At 49.0% G+C, this 21,531-nt stretch overlaps 1 protein-coding gene across 1 annotated transcript in view; it reads right to left on the reverse strand.

Moving 5' to 3' along the window:
• LOC119449307 (spliceosome-associated protein CWC27 homolog) overlaps window positions 1-20,717 on the reverse strand; it is a 40,498-nt gene extending 19,781 nt beyond the window's left edge. The window contains exons 1-2 of the mRNA XM_037712478.2: window positions 20,478-20,717; window positions 11,243-11,340 (exon numbers count right to left, since the gene is read on the reverse strand). Coding sequence (XP_037568406.1) covers window positions 11,243-11,340; window positions 20,478-20,702 — 323 coding nt within the window. The 5' untranslated portion in view covers window positions 20,703-20,717. The remainder of the gene's footprint in view (window positions 1-11,242; window positions 11,341-20,477) is intronic.
• Window positions 20,718-21,531: the final 814 nt, after the last annotated feature.

Below are 21,531 nucleotides of genomic sequence, written 5' to 3' on the forward strand. Positions count from 1 at the left end.
ATCCCCATGGTAGGGCTTCCGGCACGAGACAGATACAAGGCGGCAGGAGCGCGGTTGAATGGTCACATCGTCGGCGAGTCGCAGACGCTCATGTTGCCCGTCATGAGTGGTGTCGGCATAGGGGCTTGCAGAGAACGTCACCATACGGCCCGGAATGTTTATGACGGCGCCGTGATCTCGCAGAAAATCCATCCCTAAGATGAGGTCTCTGCAGCAGTCGGGGATAATGACGAAAGTGGCAACGAAGCTGGAATCACCGATGTGAATTCGAGCGGTACATGTTCCTGTTGGTGTTATTACCTGGCCACCGGCACTTCTTATGTGTGGCCCGGTCCACGGCGTCTTCACTTTCCGAATGCGGTCGGCCAGCTCCTGCCGCATGATTGAGAAGTCTGCGCCAGTATCAACAAGTGCTGTAACGTGATGTCCATCGATGAGAATGCTAATATCGGCACGGGCAACGTCGTCGGCGGTAGTATTCGTCGTCGTCGTATCGTCCTCTTGGGTAGCGTGGGGGGTATTTTTGGCGTCGCGACACTGGGCAACCTTCCCCCCGGAGGTCGCTGCCGTTAGTTTCCCCGTCGCGGACTAGGGGAACGACCACCCCTGACGACGTCAGCGAAACTCTGGCGGTTTGGGGAAGTGTAACGCACAGGGGATGGGGACTGCAAGCGACGACGCGGTGAAGCTGCTTGGCTGGTCGACAGGTGATCACGATTCGGGGCACAACGGTCGTCAAAGCGCAGAGAAGCGGCGGGCGAAAAACTTGCCACCCCAGCCTCTCGATGGGGACAGAAGCGGGCAATGTGGCCAGGTTCCCCACAATGGAAACAGAGTGGTCGACGGTCGGCCGTGCGCCACAAGTCAGTACGGCGAACAGGAGGTCGTCTCACAGACTCTCGTTGCCACCACGGCACGGGAACGGTCCGAGGCTGAAATGGCGGTACCTCCGGTGAAGGGGGAGGACGTCGGACCACGTCGGCATAGCTCAATGGACGTGCCTCAGGGCATGGAGGTGGTGAGGAGAAGGCTTGCCGCAACTCTTGGCGCACGACTTCGGCAACCGAAACGACTGGAGACTCCGTAGGAGTAATGCCGAGGGCTCGCAGCTCTTCACGTAGAATGACTCTAATCATTTCCCGTAAAGAAGGCTGGTCAACACCCTGAGCTGCGGCGCTTATTGGTGTGTTGTTGGGTAGGCGATCAAAGTGGCGGCAACGTTGCTGAAGTGCCCGCTCAATGATAGTCGCTTCTTTGATGAAGTCGTCGACCGTTGTGGGCGGGTTTCGGACAAGGCCTGCAAACAGCGGTTCCTTAATTCCCCGCATAAGGTGACGCACCTTCTTCGCCTCGGTCATATCGGGATCAGCTCGGCGAAACAGACGGGCCATATCCTCCGCATACATGACGACAGATTCGTTCGGCTGCTGTACGCGAGCCTCAATAAGTTGTTGCGCGTAATCGCGCCGGTCCGAACTTGCGAATGAATCGAGGAGCTGACGCCGAAAATTGCCCCACGTGTGGAAGCTCGCTTCCCTGTTCTCGTACCACGTGCGAGCACTCTTTTCGAGCGCGAAATAAGCATGGGTGAGTTTCTGTCGCTCGGTCCAGTGATTGACATCAGCGACGCGCTCGTACTGATCGAGCCAGTCCTCGACATCTTCGAAAGCATCACCATGGAAGGTTGCGGGAACGTGAGGCTGTTCAAGAGTCACCTGGGAAATGCTCGGCGCCGTCTGAGAAGAAGGAAGAGTGGCCGATGGTGTTGGAACAGCCATGCTGGTGGGAGGCGCAACGGGAGGGAATTCCGGGCTCAGGCCGAGCAGGCGCCGACTGAATCGATGGACTGGAGTCGTGACGAGAAGTGGAGCTTCCGGACTGGGTGTACGAGTCCTTATAGGGGTTGAACGCATGAGGTTCAAGGCGCCAGCACCTCCACCAGTGTCGCAACGTCAGAAACAGAGGTCGCACAGCCCTGATCAAGAGGAATAGCAGGAGGTCGCCTTTTTTAATACAGCGCGCTGCCGCGACTTCTTCTTCTTCACCGCGCCTTGATAGAAACGCGCGTGCCTGCTCGCATATTCCTCCTCTTCATCAGAGTACAGGCGCGGCAATATGTTATTTCCTTAAAACGTTGCCAGTTAGCAGAGTCAACCTTCCATCGGGGAACATGTGGCGAGCATCCATCTTGTTTTGTTAAGCTTAGCATAATTGGAAAGTGGTCGCTCCCAAAGGGGTTCTTCAGAACGGACCACTGCAGGTACGAAATTAGTGTACTAGACACGATACTCAAATCTATGGAGGAGTATGAATTATGCGCCACGCTGTAGTACGTTGGCTCTTTCTTATTAAGTAGACACGCTCCTGAGGAAAAAAAGAAGGTTTTCAATTAGGCGACCTCTTCCATCACAACGCGAGTCTCCCCACAAGGTGTTATGTGCGTTGAAATCTCCGAGAACTATGTATGGCTCCGGAAGTTCATTTATGTAGTTTTGAAATTCGGTTTTACGTAGTTGATAGTTGGGAGGGATGTATATAGAGCTGATAGTGATCAGCTTGTCAAACAACACCCCTCGGACAGCAACTGCCTCTAGGGGCGTACGAAGTTTTAATTCCCGGCAGGCAATACTTCTATCGACTACAATAGCCACACCACTGGAAGACACGACTGTGTCATCGCGGTCTTTACGAAAAATGGCGTATTGCCGGAGAAAGTTTGATTGTGTAGATTTAAGGTGTGTCTCTTGAACACACAGCACCTTAGGATTAAACCTGTGTAGGATTTCTTTGACGTCATCGAAGTTGTGTAGGAGTCCTCTGACGTTCCATTGTATTATTTGTGTATTCATGTTGGAAGTGTTTTTTTGTGCTGTGTGTTTAAAAGAGACTAATTTAACTTACAGAGCCCTTGTTGGGCCCTGTGATGCGGGCTTTTTCTTTTTTGGAGCGATCGCGAGATTCTCGCGGCTCCTTTGGCGCTTGCGGCGCTGTCTGGCAGGTTGTTGTGTCCATCGCCTCTTGTGAGGCGCTGGACACGCGCTCTTGCGAGCGGTTGGTTTGAGGGGAAGGCCTCGTTTCGAGGGACGAGGCCCTTGAGGCCACCAGCCCGGAGGTCGATGACCCCTTCTTGTGGGTTGGCGGAGCAGCGCGAGCTGCAGCCGCCGGGGGGGCAGATGGCGTCACTGCCGGCTCACTGTGTGTGGGCCGGACAGCCGCCGGAAGCCGTTGCGACGCTGCCCCCTGACGCGCAACTTCGGCAAAGGTTTTCTTTGGCAGGTAGGATACCCGCCTGTGTGCCTCCTTGAACGTTAGATTTTCCTTTACTTTAATTGTTACAATTTCTTTTTCTTTTTTCCAGGATGGGCACGACCGCGAGTATGCGGCGTGCTCCCCATCACAGTTCACACAGTGGAGAGAGTTTTCGCATGATTCAGAGAGATGCTCAGTTGCACTGCATTTCGCACAAGTCTGACGGCCTCGGCAGTTCTGCGAACTGTGGCCGAATCTTTGGCATTTGAAGCATTGAAGAGGGTTTGGCACGTATGGCCTGACACGTAATTTTATGTATCCGGCTTCAATGGTCTCGGGTAGAACACTAGAACCAAAAGTAAGAATTATATGTTTTGTCTTTAGCTCCTTACCATCGCGCCTCATCTTGATTCGTTTTACAGTCAAAACATTTTGTTCTTTGAATCCTTCCAAAAGTTCATCTTCGGTGAGCTCCAACAGGTCGTCATCAGAAATAACACCGCGGGTGGTGTTCATGGTGCGGTGTGGGGTCACAGTTACAGGAAAGTCTCCAAATGACACTAGATTCTGTAGTTTATCATGCTGTTTCTTATCACGGAGTTCCAGGAGGAGGTCACCGCTGGCCATCCTCGTCGCCTTGTAACCTGGTCCTATAGTCTCTGTCAGAGTCTTTGCAACGATAAAAGGTGAGATCACTCTCACGGTCTTTTCAGTTTTCTCACTGTGTACCACGTGGTAGCGTGGAAAGTTCTCAAATTGTCGGCAAAAAAATTTAAAAACTTCGTCGGTGCGCCCCCTCCTTTGGGGGCGATCAGAAAGCGCGGGAAAAGAACTAGCCATACAAATATTGATGTTTCGTCAGAAACTCCAGCCACCCACCATGGAGTCCTACTAGGGGATGCTGCAGTGCCTGTAAACATAGGCCCTGCAGACGCCAGCTGTACGTCACCACTATAACCGAATATGAAATAACCTAGGCAGGCTACTCACACAGGGTTAACCCTCGCTGCCAAGAAGATCGGAAGGAATATAGAAGAGAGGAGAAGACAGGAAAGATTAAAAGTAAGAGAGAAAGACGAAGGTTGGAGAGGAGGATAGGAAAAGGCAACTACCGATTTCTCCCGGATGGGTCAGTCCGGGAGTGCCGTCTACGTGAAGCCGAGGCCAAAGGGGTGTGTTGCCTCCGCCGAGGGGCCATAAAGGTCCAAACACTCAGCATCGGCTCAACCCCCAGGATCCCCTTTTCCCCGGACACAGCTAAGCCACGCACGGTTAAACGTGGGAGGGTGCAACCCTCGTGTGCTCGGGTACGTGGTGGCGCAACTCACAAAACGCCTGCTTGCGCAGACGCCCCTGCGGGACCGCATTGACTTGCCTGGGTCGTCACTCACGATCACTTGCAGCCACCAGGGAAAATCAGGGGTTCTGAATGTCTGACCGCTGACTGTGCTTTTTTCTTTTCGCCACAAATGCCATGTCACTGCCAGAACACATCAGTTCTGTCCGCACCTTGTAAATGAAAGACTTTGCTACGTTCAGAAAGGTGGAAATTTCCAAGTCACTGTCGTGTGCGGCCAGGGCGACAAGGACTGCATGGCGTTTCATTTCCTGCATCAACCTGTACGCTTCCATCATTGAACAAACTGCGCAGTATGAATGATAAGAGATCAACCAACAAGAAGCCGCACGCCTAGATAGATATGATGAGCCTGCTGGTGTTTAAGGCGATAAGGAATAGTGATCTCAAATACCTTGCGCACCCGGTAACTGCTGCTACCTCGAACAATTCTCGAAGTGCATGTCGTGGATAGTGACGTTTCAGCAATCCGAATTACGTAGGTCCACTTGGTGCGTCTGACTTCGACCCTTGAGAAGAAGGGTGCAGCGTATCGGTCTGAAATTGCAGCTTGTTTTTGTGGCGCACAGCAGTGTAATGCTTTGCAGATGCAGCACACATTGTGTACACTGGGCTTGTCAGCTTGTCAGCAACGGCCAAACCTGATGAGGGGCCCTTTAAAAAACGATCAGGACGGATAAGCTCTTTAATCGTTTTCTGGAAACTAGGAATCCAGAAAAGTGATTAGATATAAGATATTGTTTAAGAAGCTTATGGATAAGACAAATGCCCTACTGCTACACACCAAACAGAAGTAACTACATATAGTTCTTTTGAAATTAGGAATAATATGAAACAACGCAAGTTGAAATCAGCTAGCGCAAGACAGGGGTAATTGGAGATCGCAGGGAGAGGCCTTCGTCCTGCAGTGGACATAAATATATACTCATAATGAAACCTGGTAAGATGTGAAAAAAAAAAAAAAAAATGTCGCAGTTTCGCCCGAAAGGCGAAGCATCAATTGCGATAGCAAATTGGTAGAGAGCTATTCGGAGTAGGGATAGTAGAGTAGTTTTATCGGCCGCATAAACTTGGACACATTCGCTTTGTAACTGAATTGACAAGCGTGGTGTCATCGCGCACAAGCAAACATGAATAGATCACACTGAATGACCGCAGACAACGACTGTCAAAACGCTGGCGCGGCCGCTGGAGCGGGCAAAGAATCGTGCGGTCTATCGCTTCAACGGAAACTGAGCGGCGAATGGACAGCGAATAAAGGTCAGAGCCGTGTGGAGACACGGCCGGGCTCGACTGGCGCGCGCGCTCGCTCGCTTCTTAAGAAGTGAGTGCGCGCGCCAGTCGAGCCCGGCCGTGGTGGAGATAAAGAGACGGTGCGGGCGACGGTGCGGGCGACGTAGTGCAAGCGTATTTGTTCGCAGAGTAGAAGCTGCTCCCCCCGTCCCTCCCGCGCTGCCTCCCCGCTTTTTTTTTGCTTTCGCGTGGGAGATTGCGTTGCCAGTTCTCCTTGCGCTGGGTTGCAAGATAAGCATTTGGCGCCGTAGCACAGCGTCGCCTTGCCTCCCTCCCCCCCATACCCCCACGGCCTTTTGGGCGACAATTGCGTTTGCTTTCCGCCGTGCGTTGGCTCTCTGTGATAGCGCGCGTCCCCCGCGCGCTTTTACTCGTACGGCGCGCGGCGACGATTTTATCGCCCTTGGAATCTATACGGAACCTGACGGCGACGCCGACGCCGACGGCAGAAATCCAGTTGAAGTGTCCATATAATTGCTATCGCAATAAAAAATGTTTGACTAAATCTAGCACTATCGCATCAACACATACTAATGGTATTTTACAACAATGGTGACTACAGCAATGTTATACAGTAGAACAGCGGGGGTTCTACTGTATAACATTGTTCCCGGGTGCTGCGTTTTCCCGGCTGTTACGTCGTTTTCGGCTGGTCCCGGCACAGCTCCCATAGAACCCAATGCATTGGTAACCCCGCTGTTACGTCGCAATTGTGGGACCGTTCCTGCATCGTACGTTGCGAACTGCCACTCTGCACCGGCCCGAGTGGCCATTTTGACTTTTCATGTCGCTTGGCTTGGTTGCTTGACGATGGCATTGGCCGCCCAAAGTGCTGGGGGCGACACTTATGACATATTTTCAGTTTCCACTAACAAAAAGTATGGCCCTTGAGATCCGTATTTGCCGTATCATGGTGTCTATGATGCGCTGCGGCCCTAAAATTGGTTTTGGCTCATAGATGTCCCGTATAAAGTCCAAGGGCGATAACGCCGTCGCCGCGCACTGTATGCTGTATGTACTAGTGAAAGCGTGAGAGTGAAAGCGTGCGAGGGGAGCCGACGACCACATCTAAATCTCCCGCACGAAAGAAAGAAAGGAAGTGCGCCTTCTTCCGTTGCGCTTGAGGCACCGGTGAGGGGGGAGCGATAGCGGGCAGCGTTGTGCTCTGGCAGCAACTGCGTACTGCGTGGCGGTGCGCGGTCGCGCGGGCCGTATCTTGAAAGCGATCTGCCTTCGGGGCAGAGTATACGCAGTGTAGGTGCGTCGGCAGCTCGTAGCTTTCTGCGTGTGTTCTGTGTGTTCTCGGCGCTCAGTTTGCGTTGAAGCAACAGACAACAGCACGAAGGTCACTTCGCTCGCTTCTGCAGCGGCGCTTAAATTCCTCACGCCAGCGTTTGACAGCGCGTGTCCGCGCTGACACATCGAGTGTGTTGTGTTCATGTTTGCCTGTGGGCGCTGACACTATGCTTGTTAATAAGATTAATTAAGTGAATGTTTACAAGTTTATATGGACGATAAAACTAATATTCTTACTTTGTATAGTTGTCTACTAATTTGCTATCGCAATCAATACTTCAGCTGTTGGGCAAAATTACTACTTTTCACCCGTAAGAATTAAAATAATATTGTGTGCCGTTCAACACTACTCCCATTTCTCAATTTTTCCTGTTTCCCGGCTCATACGTTCTTTTTTTTTACGGTCCCGTGAAAAACGCATCAGCGGGGTTCTACTGTATCACATAAGCAGTTAACATTAGTCAACAGCTTTTACTTTCCACGACACATCAGAAAGAGTACCAAGAAATATGAATACGCTCGAATCTCCTCAATTTGAAAGACTGACTAACTGTTGGGCTAGTTGGTCTGACATGTTGACTGGAAAACTAAGTGCAAATAAATTAGACAAAGACACGTGGAACAGACGAGAACCAATGTCCTCGCCTGTTTCACATGTCCTTATATAATTTATTCACGCTTATTTTTCAATCAACATCATTCATTCGAACTGCACGCTGTGGTTCTGTCAAAATTATGTGTGATTCAATGTGTGAAAACGACTGATAATTCAAACGCGTAAGCGTCTGTGCAGGTTAATAGAAACATGCTCTGCCGCCAACCATGCTCTCAGTAGTGCACCAACTCGCACGACACTTCTGACCTGGCAGTGCTGCTGCGTGCCAGATGCTACTCCCTTTTTCCACTGCAAGTACCGTATTATGGTGCGTTTAACCTGCACCAAAATTTTTTTTCAATTAACGGTAAAGTAAGGCTACAAGTTATATGCAAATTTGCTCTTGAGGTGCGGCTTCACAACAGCAACACTTTTCCCTAAAACTGTGGCTGTACTTGCTGTGCTGCCATGAGCCTCGTCAGTCATGCACACAGAATGCAGCGCTGCACGTTAAGTCCTCCATTCAATGAGCTTCCGCTATTTCAGACTCCATTATATTTGAAAAAATTTTCGAGCCTCTTCGAATTATCGAAATTCGACTGTAGTTCGTCCTTTGAACTGACATAAGAGTGAAGTATGTAGCCAATTTATTTCATTTAATAAGAGTCATGCATGTGACATTGACGGTATTCAAATAATGCCCATCAACCATGTTATTGATCTTTTGTCTAACACATATTTGTAACAGAGCACTATCATTAGGCATGTTTCCAAAACAATGCAACTATCAAGTGTTACTGCACTTTTTAAGGGAAGCCATTAAGATCACCCCATTTCTATTCTACCGGCATATTTGAAAGGCTTAGAAGAGATAATAAATACGAGATTTATAAAAATTGCAGTGAAATTCTCCTTCATTTCCCCTAAACAGATTCTGATCCACAAGGGCAGATCACGAAGCATGCATTTTTGGTGCAAAAAGAATTCTTCAAGCTTCCGAAAAAAAAAAATATATATATATATATGTTGTTGCTGGTCGATACCTTGGCTTTTCCAAGTCTTTTTGACTACCTAAAACATTTATACTTGCTGAATAAGGTCAAACGCTACGATGTACGGGATAGACCTTTATCCCTTATAAAATCATACTTAAGTCATATAATGCAAGTAACGAACTGTGTCTGAATCCGAGCTAGATGGTAAGGCGACATCTTAAGCGCGAATAAAACATAGACAGCAGAAAGAATGAGGACATACAGAGTCCAACTAAATTTATTACAGAAGAAAACCCACTTATATGCATTTGTTAAGCAGCCTGCCATTTCAGACGTAGTGAGGATGCTACAAAGAAATAAGCTGAGTTGGACAGAGAGAGAGGCTTTGTGGAGAACGACAATTAAATAAAAATGAGTGAAAATGAAGTAGCAAAGTTTAGTATACTAACTGGTAAAGTAACAGCACTGAATTAGTAACAAATTAGTGAAATTAGTAAGACTGATAATTAGTAAAGTACCAGTACTGGATGCAGACTAAGGATTCCTAATTATTCCTCATGCTTTAATCAAATGATTTCTTAGTTTAATTAGCTGCATTGACCTTCTGGCATAATGCATAAAAAAGAAGTGAAAAACGAATTTTAGGATTACATATTTGCTTTAACGCCAAGACTGTTAAGTCGTAACCCTCACTTTCACGAGTTTCGAAGAAAAAATTTGTATATAAGTAACACTGGTATCTAAGACGCACCATCTATTTTAACTGCGCTTGATCTGTTTGTGTCTCTTCTTGTGTAGTGTCCCGTTTCTCAATTTAGTGCATTTGGCAATTGGTCATTAGAATGAACCAACCATCCCCTCCAACCTCCATATCGGGGCACTAAATTTCGCTAAACTAAATTTTTATGAGTGACAAATTCTAGCAGAAAAAAACTTCAACGGAAACTCCTTTTAGTGCTGAAAACCAGTATTTACTGCACTTCACTCAAAGCCATCGAATGCCTCGTCCTCTAACACAGTATGAAAGTTAAGCTACTTCGGCTGGTAGCGTCGTCGACCTCTGCATACCTTTTAAAGATGTTATAGGCACATCGCTTGCATTTTGTCTGCGGGAAAAAACACTCATATTGGTCGTGCCAGCACCTATGGTTTTATGCATATGTAACTCACACCATTGTATGCGATGCACTAAGAAAGATTGTGGAAAAATATCGCAACTTGTTAGCAGTGAGATCGAGCGGAGTCGCTGCATGGCGGACACTGGCATCACCTCGCTTGCTCACCACTACGCGTTTACCGGTGCGCATACGGTGTGTTTGTTCTTTACAGACTTTGTTCCGTGGTAGATGTGCAGTTGTAAATGCTGGTATGCATTTCTTTTACCATGTACAGAAGCACTTGACCTTGCACGGTAGTCTGTGCTGTAATAAGATTGGTGACTGCACATGCCGAGTGCAGTCACTGCAGGCCTTCGTCCTGCAGTGGACATAAAAATCGGCTGATGATGACGATAATGCCGAGTACATGACATGCAATAGTCGCACTGTCCGTTCGCCAGAAATCATTTTGATTTTGTTGTCGATACGTGTTTTAGGCATGCTACAAAAATCATTTCGCATCATTCTGAACAGATGAACTGGTCGTAGCAAGAAGCGAGTGTACCGCTTTATAATTTTTCTGTGGCAATATGTTGGTTACCACACACTCTGCGGTACCATGATGCATGAAGGGGCGTGAAGAATAGTTAGCAGTAAGAAAAAACCTCGCACTCGGCCGCACAACGCTTGAAACAGCGAATCTGGGCGATTGTAGCCCAGCATTTTCCAGAAGTGTGCGCGAACTTATTACTCATGATGATGATAATTTCTTTTCGCGCGTATCTAACTTACGGCCTTCACTGCATGTTGCATAGCGCAGCTTATAACACCGACATCGCTTTCCAATGCCGACACCACGTTCCAGGAGGCCCACTCCGTGAATGCGTCTCTCCCTCTTCACTTTGCAGAGCACGAGCGTACGAACGCACCAGCTGTGGATGAAGACGACGACGCTCAAACGCAATTATATGATTCGCATAAATGCATGCTCTGCAAGCGTGGCTGTATAGCCTAGTGGTTACGACGCTCACCTTGGGACCGTGGGTACGTGAGTTCGAATCCCGCCTCGGCAAGAAAGTTAATTTTCTTTTCTTTGTATTTTCTTGATACGCACCACAAATTACAGCTGGCTTAAACAGCTTCAATGTTAAAAAAAGATCAATTCTTATCACACAGCAGAATACACTTGATCTTAGGTGTACAATTCTAAGCCTAAGATCAAATACCACGCTGGTACAGACAGTTAGCCCCCGAAAAGTGTGTGACGTACCCAAAGAATGCTAATTGCATCAAAAAGTATGCAGACAACTACTTCTGTAGACCCAATTTTATAAACTTTGTTCCAGCAGTCAAAACTCACCATCGGTCTGACTTGTCATCTGGACTGTCCTCATCACCATCTTCCACTGACAGGTGCTCGGCCATCTTGGCTTGGAACCGGGCCAAGGCTTCCAGAGTCTGGACGACATCACACACACTGGTGTAAGCCCACCATAAGAGGGTGGCTGCCAGAGTGCCATCACCGGTTACGAACAAGAAGCAAGACAAGCATTTTTCACTGAGAGACACCTGAAGTAGACAGGTAAGAAAAACAAGCAGAGTCCCCAGTAATGCTAGCCTACCCGCATGAGTGATGAAATAAAAGACAGTGCCGCGGTGAACCAGCCCACTTTCACCACCATTTTGCAGCTGCGAGTAGTCACATTTGGAAGAAAACCCCGTGAAAGCACCTGCTTTGTGACTGGAGGCACGACGGCCTTGGCCAAGTTTTTACAATTGTGGACCTGCATAGATTAGGTTGTGGTGTTTAGCGTGTTGTGTAACAGGTACCAGGCACGGGAAGCAACGGAGACGAAGTGCCGTAAGATGAAAGCTAACTTCCAAACAATGGTTCAGATTCCGCAAGATGTTTTTTCATCCACTTTCATTTCCCTTTAGCTTATCATTCCCACACTTCAAATTGTGGGGTCTTCCACGTGCTCTTGGGATAAAGGAACGACAACACAGTAGCGTAAACAATCAAAAAGGCATTTATTGCACCTTTCATACACTAATGCACACTAGCCGAATTATTACTCATAGAACATTCACATGGGCGCGCGACAAATCAAGGAAGTCCGACTCACCGCGACCGGATAGTTCGCCCCATGCTATGACACCATCGCCTAGTTGTTCACGTGTACGGTCACGTGAATGGTGGCGAGTTCGAACGATCCGTGTTTGTCCATACCGGTGTCCTGCTTCTAAGCCTTCTCGGGACGGTCCTGCGAAACAGGCGGCAGCTGCGAAGCACGCACGCGCGAGCAGTCCGTGCGTGCTGCTGGTCGGATCCCCAAGCCAAGAGGGCCTTCTCCCTTTTGTGCCGAAGTAACCCCTCTGCCAACGCCACCTAACGGTGGGGTTACTTGGGCACAAGAGGTCGAAGGCGCTTCACGGCCTGCTTCACGGTCCGTCCCGAGAAGGCTTAGGAGCAGGACACCGGTATGGACGAATACGGATCGTTTGCACTCGCCACCGTTTGCATGACCATACACGTGAACGACTAGGCGATCATTTCGCTCGCTATTGAGCGAAATGGGGCGAACATTTTAACCGACATGGGGCAAACATTTTCGCTCGCTATCCGGCCACGGTGAGTCGGACTTCCTTGATTTGTCGCGTCGCTGCGTGCTGGCCGAGCTCCGAGAGTTGTCCGCATCAACCGATGTGTGGCCAAATATGTCCGAATTAACGAGAGTTTCATTGCAATAAATAAAGCATACGCCTACCGGGACCAAAGGACGTGTCCGAATTAACCGATTTTCCGAATTAACGAGGGTTGAATTAACGTTTCACTGCAAACCTAGACAGCAACACTCTGGCTGACACAATATTTTTAGATTTCGAAAGAGTGTTCGATAAGGTAACCCTTGGTCGTCTCTTAAAGGACCCCTAAACGAAATTTCGCTGTGGTCGAAATTTCGAGGTTGAAATTTAGTTGTGGTGTTGCAGTTGTGCACAAGTCTACAACGAACACGTAGCCGTGAGAATGTTTCAAAATGGTGCCGTAATAGCCGAGTTACACGCGTTTGATGATCGAAAAACGGCCCTCGCTCATTTCGCTCTTTCCTTCGCTATTCTCCTCGTCGGCTGCTCTCTCCTCCTTGCCGAGTGCTGCTCCAAATGACACGTGACATACATCATCGCCAACGCGCTTCTCAAAACACCTCCCACTTCCGGTTAAGGCCCGTCCACACTAGCGGCAAATATACCGACGGCGAACCGGCCTCCCGTGCCCTAGAACGTTTGCCGCGCAAGAGGTGTCCAAAGTAGACGGTAGTTCGGCCGGCGCACCGCCCGCAGCACGATTAACGGGCCAATTGACGACGCCAATCGATGATGCCACCGGCGACGAAAACATCAGCTGCAGCTTAGCTGCAGTGCATGGCTACCCACGGGAGACGACCGGCTCGGCCGTGCTCGACAGCGAGCAAAACCGCTGTTGAACGGCAAACGGCAAACGCGAAAGGCAAACGGCATGCGGCGGGTTACCATGCCGATAATGTGCTACCCGCTGTGGCTACCCGCTGTGGCTGCCACGCTGGCCCGTGCTCATGCAAAGCGTGCCGCTATGGACCCTGTGTTGCGCGCACGTCTAGAAAGGCCAACACTGTCGCAGTCTGTTCACGCAGCTAATCAGGCCGCTGAGCACGACTATGTTGGAAGGCGAGCGATTTGGCACTTGCGTTGCGGACTTCGCAAGGGCGCACAAGCGAGCAACACGACGAGGAAGAGCAGGGAGCACGTGTACCTGCTAGCAGACTAACCGGAAGTCGTAGGTTCTTGCTCGACCAAGCGACATCGACTCACACCGTCAACCCGGTTGACATCACCAGATGCACCCTGCTGACATTGTGACGACCGCTGGGGATACCGGAAAGGCCAGGAGAGGAGGACGGCATTGTTTTTTTGATTTAGTGGCGCGCCCGCGGCGCGTAGCGCTGCAGCGTTTTGCATCGTTAATCGTGACGGCATCCTGAACTCGATGCGCGTGTTTACTTGAAATGTTAAAAAAATATCCGAGGTGGTTTAGGGGGATCTCATCTTAACATTCATTGGTGTGTCGTAAGCTGGGTTCGAGGGTTTTTAACTAACCGTCAGCAGCTCGCATATGCCAACTCACACTCTTCATCCTTAACACCCATGCTTTCAGGCGCACCGCAAGGTACCGTACCTGGCCCCCTCCTCTTTACTAACCCCACCGACCATTTCGCATTACAATGTGACCTTATGCGCATACAGAATTGGTGTAACACTTGGCTCATGTCAATGAATGTATCTAAAACCATGTTGATACTGAATTACAACGATTCATCATCGTTGTAATTACGTTGTGCCTAATTAGAGTATTAATAACATGCAGATTGCAAACACTGACTCATTCAAATATCTTGGTGTGTATATCTTGCGTGACCTAACTTGGACCTGTTATATACGCTGTAACCTTTCCCTCGCTCCTCCCTCTATTAAACAACTTGCTTTCCAAATTTTTGACCCTCACCACAATAACCTTACTAACGCCCTCGAGTCAGTTCAGAGCCACGCGACACAATTTATTCTGTCCAATTATTCGTACAATTCAAGCATCTCAGCACAAAAGGCCCAAATAAACATACCCGCTCTAGCCTCACGCCGTAGAATAGCACGTCTTGACCTTTTTCATAAGTTTTTCCATTCCTTGCCTTTTGATAACCCGTACATAAAAAGAGCCCACTGCGCAGCCGCCATCATTCAAGCGGCTCATCGAAAACATTCCATCGGGACTTTTACTATCTTCGTTTGCCATTACCCACCCACTCCCTCATGTAATGTCTCAAAGTACTATAAGCCTCACGATGTCATACCAACAAGCCCAAATCACTGCATTACATCAAGAAGAGACCTTTGAGGAAATAAATAAATGAATAAATAAATAAACAGCCAAAGCAAACTTCCGAAGAGGGGGAAAAAAAAGAAGAGAAAAAAAGAAATGAGTGCAGCTTGCCCTAGTGGTGCAAGGCTAGAGCAAACAGCGGAGCTTGTGATCAACCAAGCTACAGTCAGGGTCGCTATCCCGATGACGCTGGATACACAAACGCAGACTCTTGCGTTCCCGTTCTCGAAACTCGGGATCTTCGACTTGACGACGCCTCTTCTCGGCTGCAGCTTTGACGCGGTATTCTGGATTGGCACGCCGCCAACGCGCAGATTCTCGCTTCGCCTCATGACGCGCTTCGAGATGCGGCCTGGCGAAGCGTTGACATCTCTAGGCAAAGCGAGGCACATGTGGTTGCTAGGCGATGCGAAGTGACGTCATGGCTAGACGGAGCAGCTGCGCGGCGATGCGGAGCGGTGGCGAAGCGAGGCGTAGCTGTGCCAAGTGGTCACTAGGCAACACGCGGTGACGTCATTGCCAGGCGCAGTTTCTGATCTACGCTATACGGGCTAACCTCCAGCTTAAACAGCTCCGGTGTTAGAAGACCAACCAGCAGTTAGTCTGCCTAATGTGTGCCATACCCTAAGGGGCCAGCAAACAGCATGGAGGAGAGCTGGGTTGCCGCTACGACAGGTGCATAAGGCCTCACACAACCGGCGAACAAATCAACGAAAGAGCGGGGTGGCTCACGCACGTTCCAAATGTCTCTCAGCATGAGGCAAGTGGTAGGCGGAAAGCGTGGCGACATTGTGTCCCCGGGGGTCTTCCCCAACCCGTAGCGCGTGTAATCGCAGCTACGCAGGGTTCGGGCGAATAAGGCAACAAGCGAGTCAACTCAACAACGTTTATTGCTGTGGGCAATAAAACACACTTGCAGAGGGAAGTCCGCTCTCCGCTCTGTATAATAACTAATAAAATAGGCTTGCCTCGTCGCGCGAGGTAGTCACGCAAACGAGGTCACTCACGGCTTTCAGCAGGTAAATCCGTATGGGCAGGTAGGTCAAGCGAGGTAAGAGATGCCCGGGGGTCTCTCGGTCGCGCTCTTTTATGCCTTTTTGCCTTTCCGCGAGGGGAGTGTCCTCCTCGCCGATACTTTCCCTCTTCCCACGCGAGCACGCGCGTCGCGAGAGGCGAGCGAGAACCGGGAGAGGGCAAAGTGCATTTCTCCCGTGTCTGCCCGGCTCCCGCAGCGGCGGCTGTGCGCGCACGAGATGTCCACCCGGCTGCCGCTGCGTGCGCAAGCCATGGGCGAGCGCAAGCCATGGGCGAGCGCCTGCGAGAGAAGGTGGTAGCGTGTACTCCCCACAATTGTCAGCTGAGCGGGGTGGTGGCTCACACTCGACGTTGTCTACCAGCTGTGCTCGGGGCAAGGAGAAGCCAGAGAGTGGTTTTGCTCCAACAGCGAGGCAGTGAGGTTCAGCTATGATCCACCGGATATCAAATTGCGCTTGGGACAAAGACAGGCCAGCAAGCATCGGCGTGCCAGCATCCAAGCGGGGTGACTCCGATGCAGCACATGGCACAGTGAACGACGCTTGGGGCAAAGGGAGGCCAGCTAGCGTATTCGTGCCAGCACCTAAGCAGGGTAGCTCCGACACGACACATGGCACAGTGAACCGATGCAGCATGTTGGGCACAACTGCACTCGGGACAAAGAAGGACCAGTAACTGGCAGTGGCTATAGGACCAGGGTACACATCCAAGTGGTTGACATCACCTGGGGCGCTCCAAGGAAAGGATTGCTCCCAGTGGCCGAAAGAAGAGGGTCGCAAAGGCGAGCCTAGCTTGTACTCTCGGTCTCACCCACTTTGACGAACAATAAGTCCGTAACCAAGGGGTCTAGTAGAAACGAGGACCGTGAACCGATGCCATGCCAAAACCGAGTTGGGCGCCAGTTATGTGGAGATGCAGCTCAGTGCGACAGTGACAGTACTTACGGGCAAATGCTCACCGAAAGAGTGATTGAGTACGGGTACCCGCAGGCTAATTGGGACCGCTAAGCATGAGCACGAGAAGTAACCAACTCGTTGCGTGCCTATGAGCATCTGCCGCGACGATGGAGCTCTCAGCGCAAGAGAGCTCGGGAAGAGAGAGCGCACGGGCGCTGCCACTGCGGGAGCCAATCGGGGCGCGTCCTGGTGATATATGCTCAAAAAGTGACTCGACGCCCAAAGGGCAAACACGATTTGTACTGGAAATTAGCTGCGGCGCGTTGCCACTCGGGCGGTGGTTCTCCCAGATCGAGCTGGTGGAACAGGCACCTCGATGCCCACGAACCTTAAAGAGGTTGCCATCCGTCAAGGTGTGTCTCTAGTTTTTTCTGCCTCCAACACGGTTTTCTAAGCTGTGCCCTCGAATTTGCTGTGAAAGCTGACGAGGTTGCCCTACAATGCATGAGAAGCCCTTCGTCAAGTGCCCCAGATGTGTAGTTTATGCCATTCCTATGTTTTGCGGTTAAGTTAAGGACCGCACAAAGAGCAATGGAACGAAAAATCTTAGGACTAACGTTAAGAGAAAGGAAGAAAGAGGTGTGGATCAGAGAACAAATGGGGATAGCCGATATTCTAGTTGACATTAAGCGGAAGAAATGGAGCTGGGCAGGCCATGTAATGCGTAGGATGGATAACCGGTGGACCATTAGAGTTACAGAATGGATACCAAGAGAAGGGAAGCGCAGTCGAGGTCGGCAGAAAACCAGATGGGATGATGAAGTTAGGAAATTTGCAGGCGCAAGTTGGAATACGCTAGCGCAAGACAGGGGTAATTGGAGATCGCAGGGAGAGGCCTTCGTCCTGCAGTGGACATAAAATAGGCTGATGATGATGATGTTTTGCGGTAAAGTGTATATCGGCCAAATCAAACATTGCGTCAACAACTGCTTAAGGAAACACGTGCAAAAATTGAGAACGAAAGAGGAGAAGGGCACACATAAGGTGGCCGTGCAGTTATGAGGCTCGTTTTTAGGAGACTACCATTCTAGGCAGGAGCGGCAACTTGCCCTGGAAGCCTTTTTTATCAAAAAGAACAGAGATTGCTGTACAAGTAAACTTCAGATCGCATTTCTTTTTTCAGAGTTCGACTTCTTGAGCAACAGCCATTGACCTACACGTGTTCTACCTTCGATGTGTCTATATTTTTATTGTGTGCAGCAGTGCCAAGGTGATGTATAATGCTATTAAACAGTTGTGACTGTAGTGCTTATCTTTGTCTTTTCTTCCCATGTGAGTTGTATTTTTGTTTGCACTAATTTTCGTCGTCAGCAATTAAAATTGGCATTTGGAAAAAATGAATAAACAGCTGGAAATCATGTTACTCGTGTCTCCGTCTTAATTTCAAGCCTCTGAAATACTACATGGAACGGGACACCAGTTCTCCTTAGGGGACCATGTGATGGTTAAATCAGTCAGGGGTGAAACGATCAAATGGTTTTGTGGAAGTTGCCAAGGTTGTGCCAATTGTCACTTTTTTGGTGCCCATTCAGAACCGTGGAAGATTCGTGCATGCTGATAATTTGAGGCCCACGAGCTCTGTACAAAATTACGTGCCTGATGTGATTCATCAGGACTGGTCTGCTATCCCTAATAACATCCGATTTGAAGAAACAGGTGCTGGAACTGCTGATAACTGTGCCAATGGTGACTGTCAATCATAAGCAGGCTCTAAAAATGTTTATTGAAGAAGCACCTGGGTCCGATAACAACCAGTCAGGTGGATGTCTACGAGTGACATGGTGTTACTCACTCTAAACAGAAGGCCTTCTAGTATGCGCACTGTGCGGCAGTGCTTGTAGCATCTGGGCAAGGCGTAATGAGCTCAGAAGGATAGACATGCGGCATTTCTTCATCTTCTGAAACTTTGGTCAATGTTTCATGCTGTCGGCGACAAATGCAGAAACAGTGGCTTGGTGTGCTGCACTTGTAAACAGATACAGTGGAGGCCAGCTGAGGCAAGCAGCGGACATGTGGCAGTGCCCATGGTGGTGAGAAGGGTCTATACTACAAGGCGGAGGGACGTTGTGTCTGCACCCTGCTATGCACTGCAGTGTTCATCACTGAGGCTTGGCTTATACACCTGAGCCACATCCTTATGCAGTTAGTTCACTTGTTATTTTTTACTTGTCCAATTATGTTACTCAATAAATGGAGTAAGCTCTGCTGTTTCACTTGTGCATGTCGTCCATTAACTTAACAGCTGAAATAAATTAAGCACTTTTGAATAGCATTCCAATGGTGTGGGCGCATGGGAGAATTGCTTCTGCTGCTATTCCTGTGCTTTAAGAATACACTACCTGGTTTGAAATTGCTGTACCTTTGATTTTCTACGATGCAACAAGAAGTTTCTCACCAAATGTGCACTTCACAGCTACAGTGTCCAACGAGAAATTAAATTGAAAACTCTTTGGTCCCATGTATTCCAAAGGGGCCAAGAAGAAGCTAGTAAGGAGTACCCGAGTCGGCCATCGCTACTGTCAATGGCATAATCAAAGCATGTCAGTGCACAGTACAAAGAAACCAGATAGAACTGACCCGCGAAAAGAAAGTAACCATGTGCATGCTGCAAGGCGCACACGTCTTCTGTGGTACTCTGCTGGCTGACGAAGCAATGCTCAGCTTACCACATTTCGCCTCACTTCTTTGCATTCCAATTATGCCATACGAGAGAAACTCACCCGAGACTGCCCGTACCAGTGTGCCAGAGACATGCTCAGCAGTACTATAGTGGTGCCATCTTAGGACATTGGTGTCAACTAGAGCACTATTCTTGAAACAAACATGTTTTACATATCTGTTAGTGCAAAGGTGTCTAAAGCAACAATCATAATTGTATACTTTCTTTCTTTTCGTTATGTGAAGATAACGATGTAACACAACGTTTCTTGGGTGTTGTGGTTGAAGAAAGTATCATAAAATGTCATGTTAGCGTAACGCTACGCTATAACATGAGGTACACCTGGAACTTGTACCACACTAACTGCATACGTGAAAAAGTGTGGCTGCCGGTTGTCGTGGGGAAGCCACAATGGGACCACAGCTTCCACTACATGAATGTTAACTCTGTTTTGATCAGAAGCAGCATAGGTGTGAAAGGGTGTGCCTCTTTTTTCATCTGCTTTTATTTTGTATTTGCAAGTTGAATCATTTTTGTTTGTTCGCATCAATTTTGAGAATTTCTTTTTTCATACACCTTGGAACCGAACCCACTGTGGTGTAGCACTTGGCAGTTAAAGTAATGTTGCACAGACCCTTTAAAAGCAATGGGTCGCTGCAATGAGGAGATGGGCAGGCAGCGCTACAAAAAATGCCTTGTGGAAAAACTGATGCCACGTTTTCCTTTGTGGAGTGTTATCATCATGAACACACCTTGTGAGTGTGAACACACCTTGCCACACTCATGTGTGGCAAGTGCACACCTTGAAAGAAAACAAACGCATGCTGTCACTTTCATCCAAAGGAATACAGTTTCCAATAGACTAAGAAACTGCATTATGTCCCGAGAAGGCAACAAACGTGCCATGGAAGGTGGCTGCATGTTATCTTCCCTTACGTGAAAATGTGTTCACTAGAACATAAGCACTGAAACTAGAATAGACCAAAGTTGGAGCTTAACCACTTTCAACAAGAGAAGCCAAAATATTGCCCACCTTCTGCTCCCTCTGAGCCCCCTTAGGGAGTACGTGCTGCTTCTTCTCTGTGTATACACGCTGCTCCTGTCGGTAGGCATGCATCAGCTGGTTTGATGGCTCATCCCCCTCTTCCTCCTTTTCATCCAACTCTAGAGGGCACACAACACCACCACTCTTTTCACTATTTGTTTCAAAGACAAACTTCAAATGGAGGTTGAGGCAAGCTTCAGCCTGTATAGACATTGTTAAATTTCCGCCATGTTTGCACACAACAGTTCATGCATGCACACACGATTCCCTGTATAGATGCTATTCTGCGAGCAGTTTGGACTAATGGAACCACATGGCGTCACCAGAACTAGACACGCCTCGATCCATTTCTGGCCTTGCGTGAAGCCGAAATGCGGCTGGACGGATTACATACTCCATACAGCCTTTGTCAGCTGTGGAACGAGGTGTTTAGTGAGTAAATACAACAAATTGGTAGAAAAGCAATGCAGTGTGATTAGTTGTTTTAATTGTGCAGTGTATTGCAAGCAACTGTGTCCTGAAAGGGGATGGCATCGACAAGCTGCGCTGGATGGATGTTGCCAGCTTGAGCTGCCTGGCCTACGCTTGTGGTCCTGGGTAAGCTGAGGGTGTGCTGGCCAAGCCTCTCAAGAGCCCTGTGCCCAGTGTACCATAGCCAGCCCGTTCCTATGCCCAGTGACGGGCATGCACCCTCTGCTGCTGTGATTGTCACATCAGTGTGGTTACCGAGCCATCAGTGTGTGCGATCATCCTGCCTTCATTGGATGTGGAATTCTGTGCTATCACCACCGTGCAGAACATTAACTTATCTACAGACTTGACTTAATTCATTTGTGTGTCTAGTTTAATGCATGCATCAGTTCATCGTATAGACTCATCTTTGAATCATACAATGTCTTTCTTTGCTCACTGAGCCATTTCTGAATGTCTGAGGCCTGGCAGCACAGCATCAATGATGTTGTCATTTGTACAAGCAGTGATGGGCCTATGAAAGTACGGATCTTACCTATGTCCATTGCTGCACAAAGATGGCCCACGTGCG

The sequence above is a fragment of the Dermacentor silvarum genome, chromosome 4, assembly GCF_013339745.2.
Source record: "Dermacentor silvarum isolate Dsil-2018 chromosome 4, BIME_Dsil_1.4, whole genome shotgun sequence".
NCBI lineage: Eukaryota > Metazoa > Arthropoda > Arachnida > Ixodida > Ixodidae > Dermacentor > Dermacentor silvarum.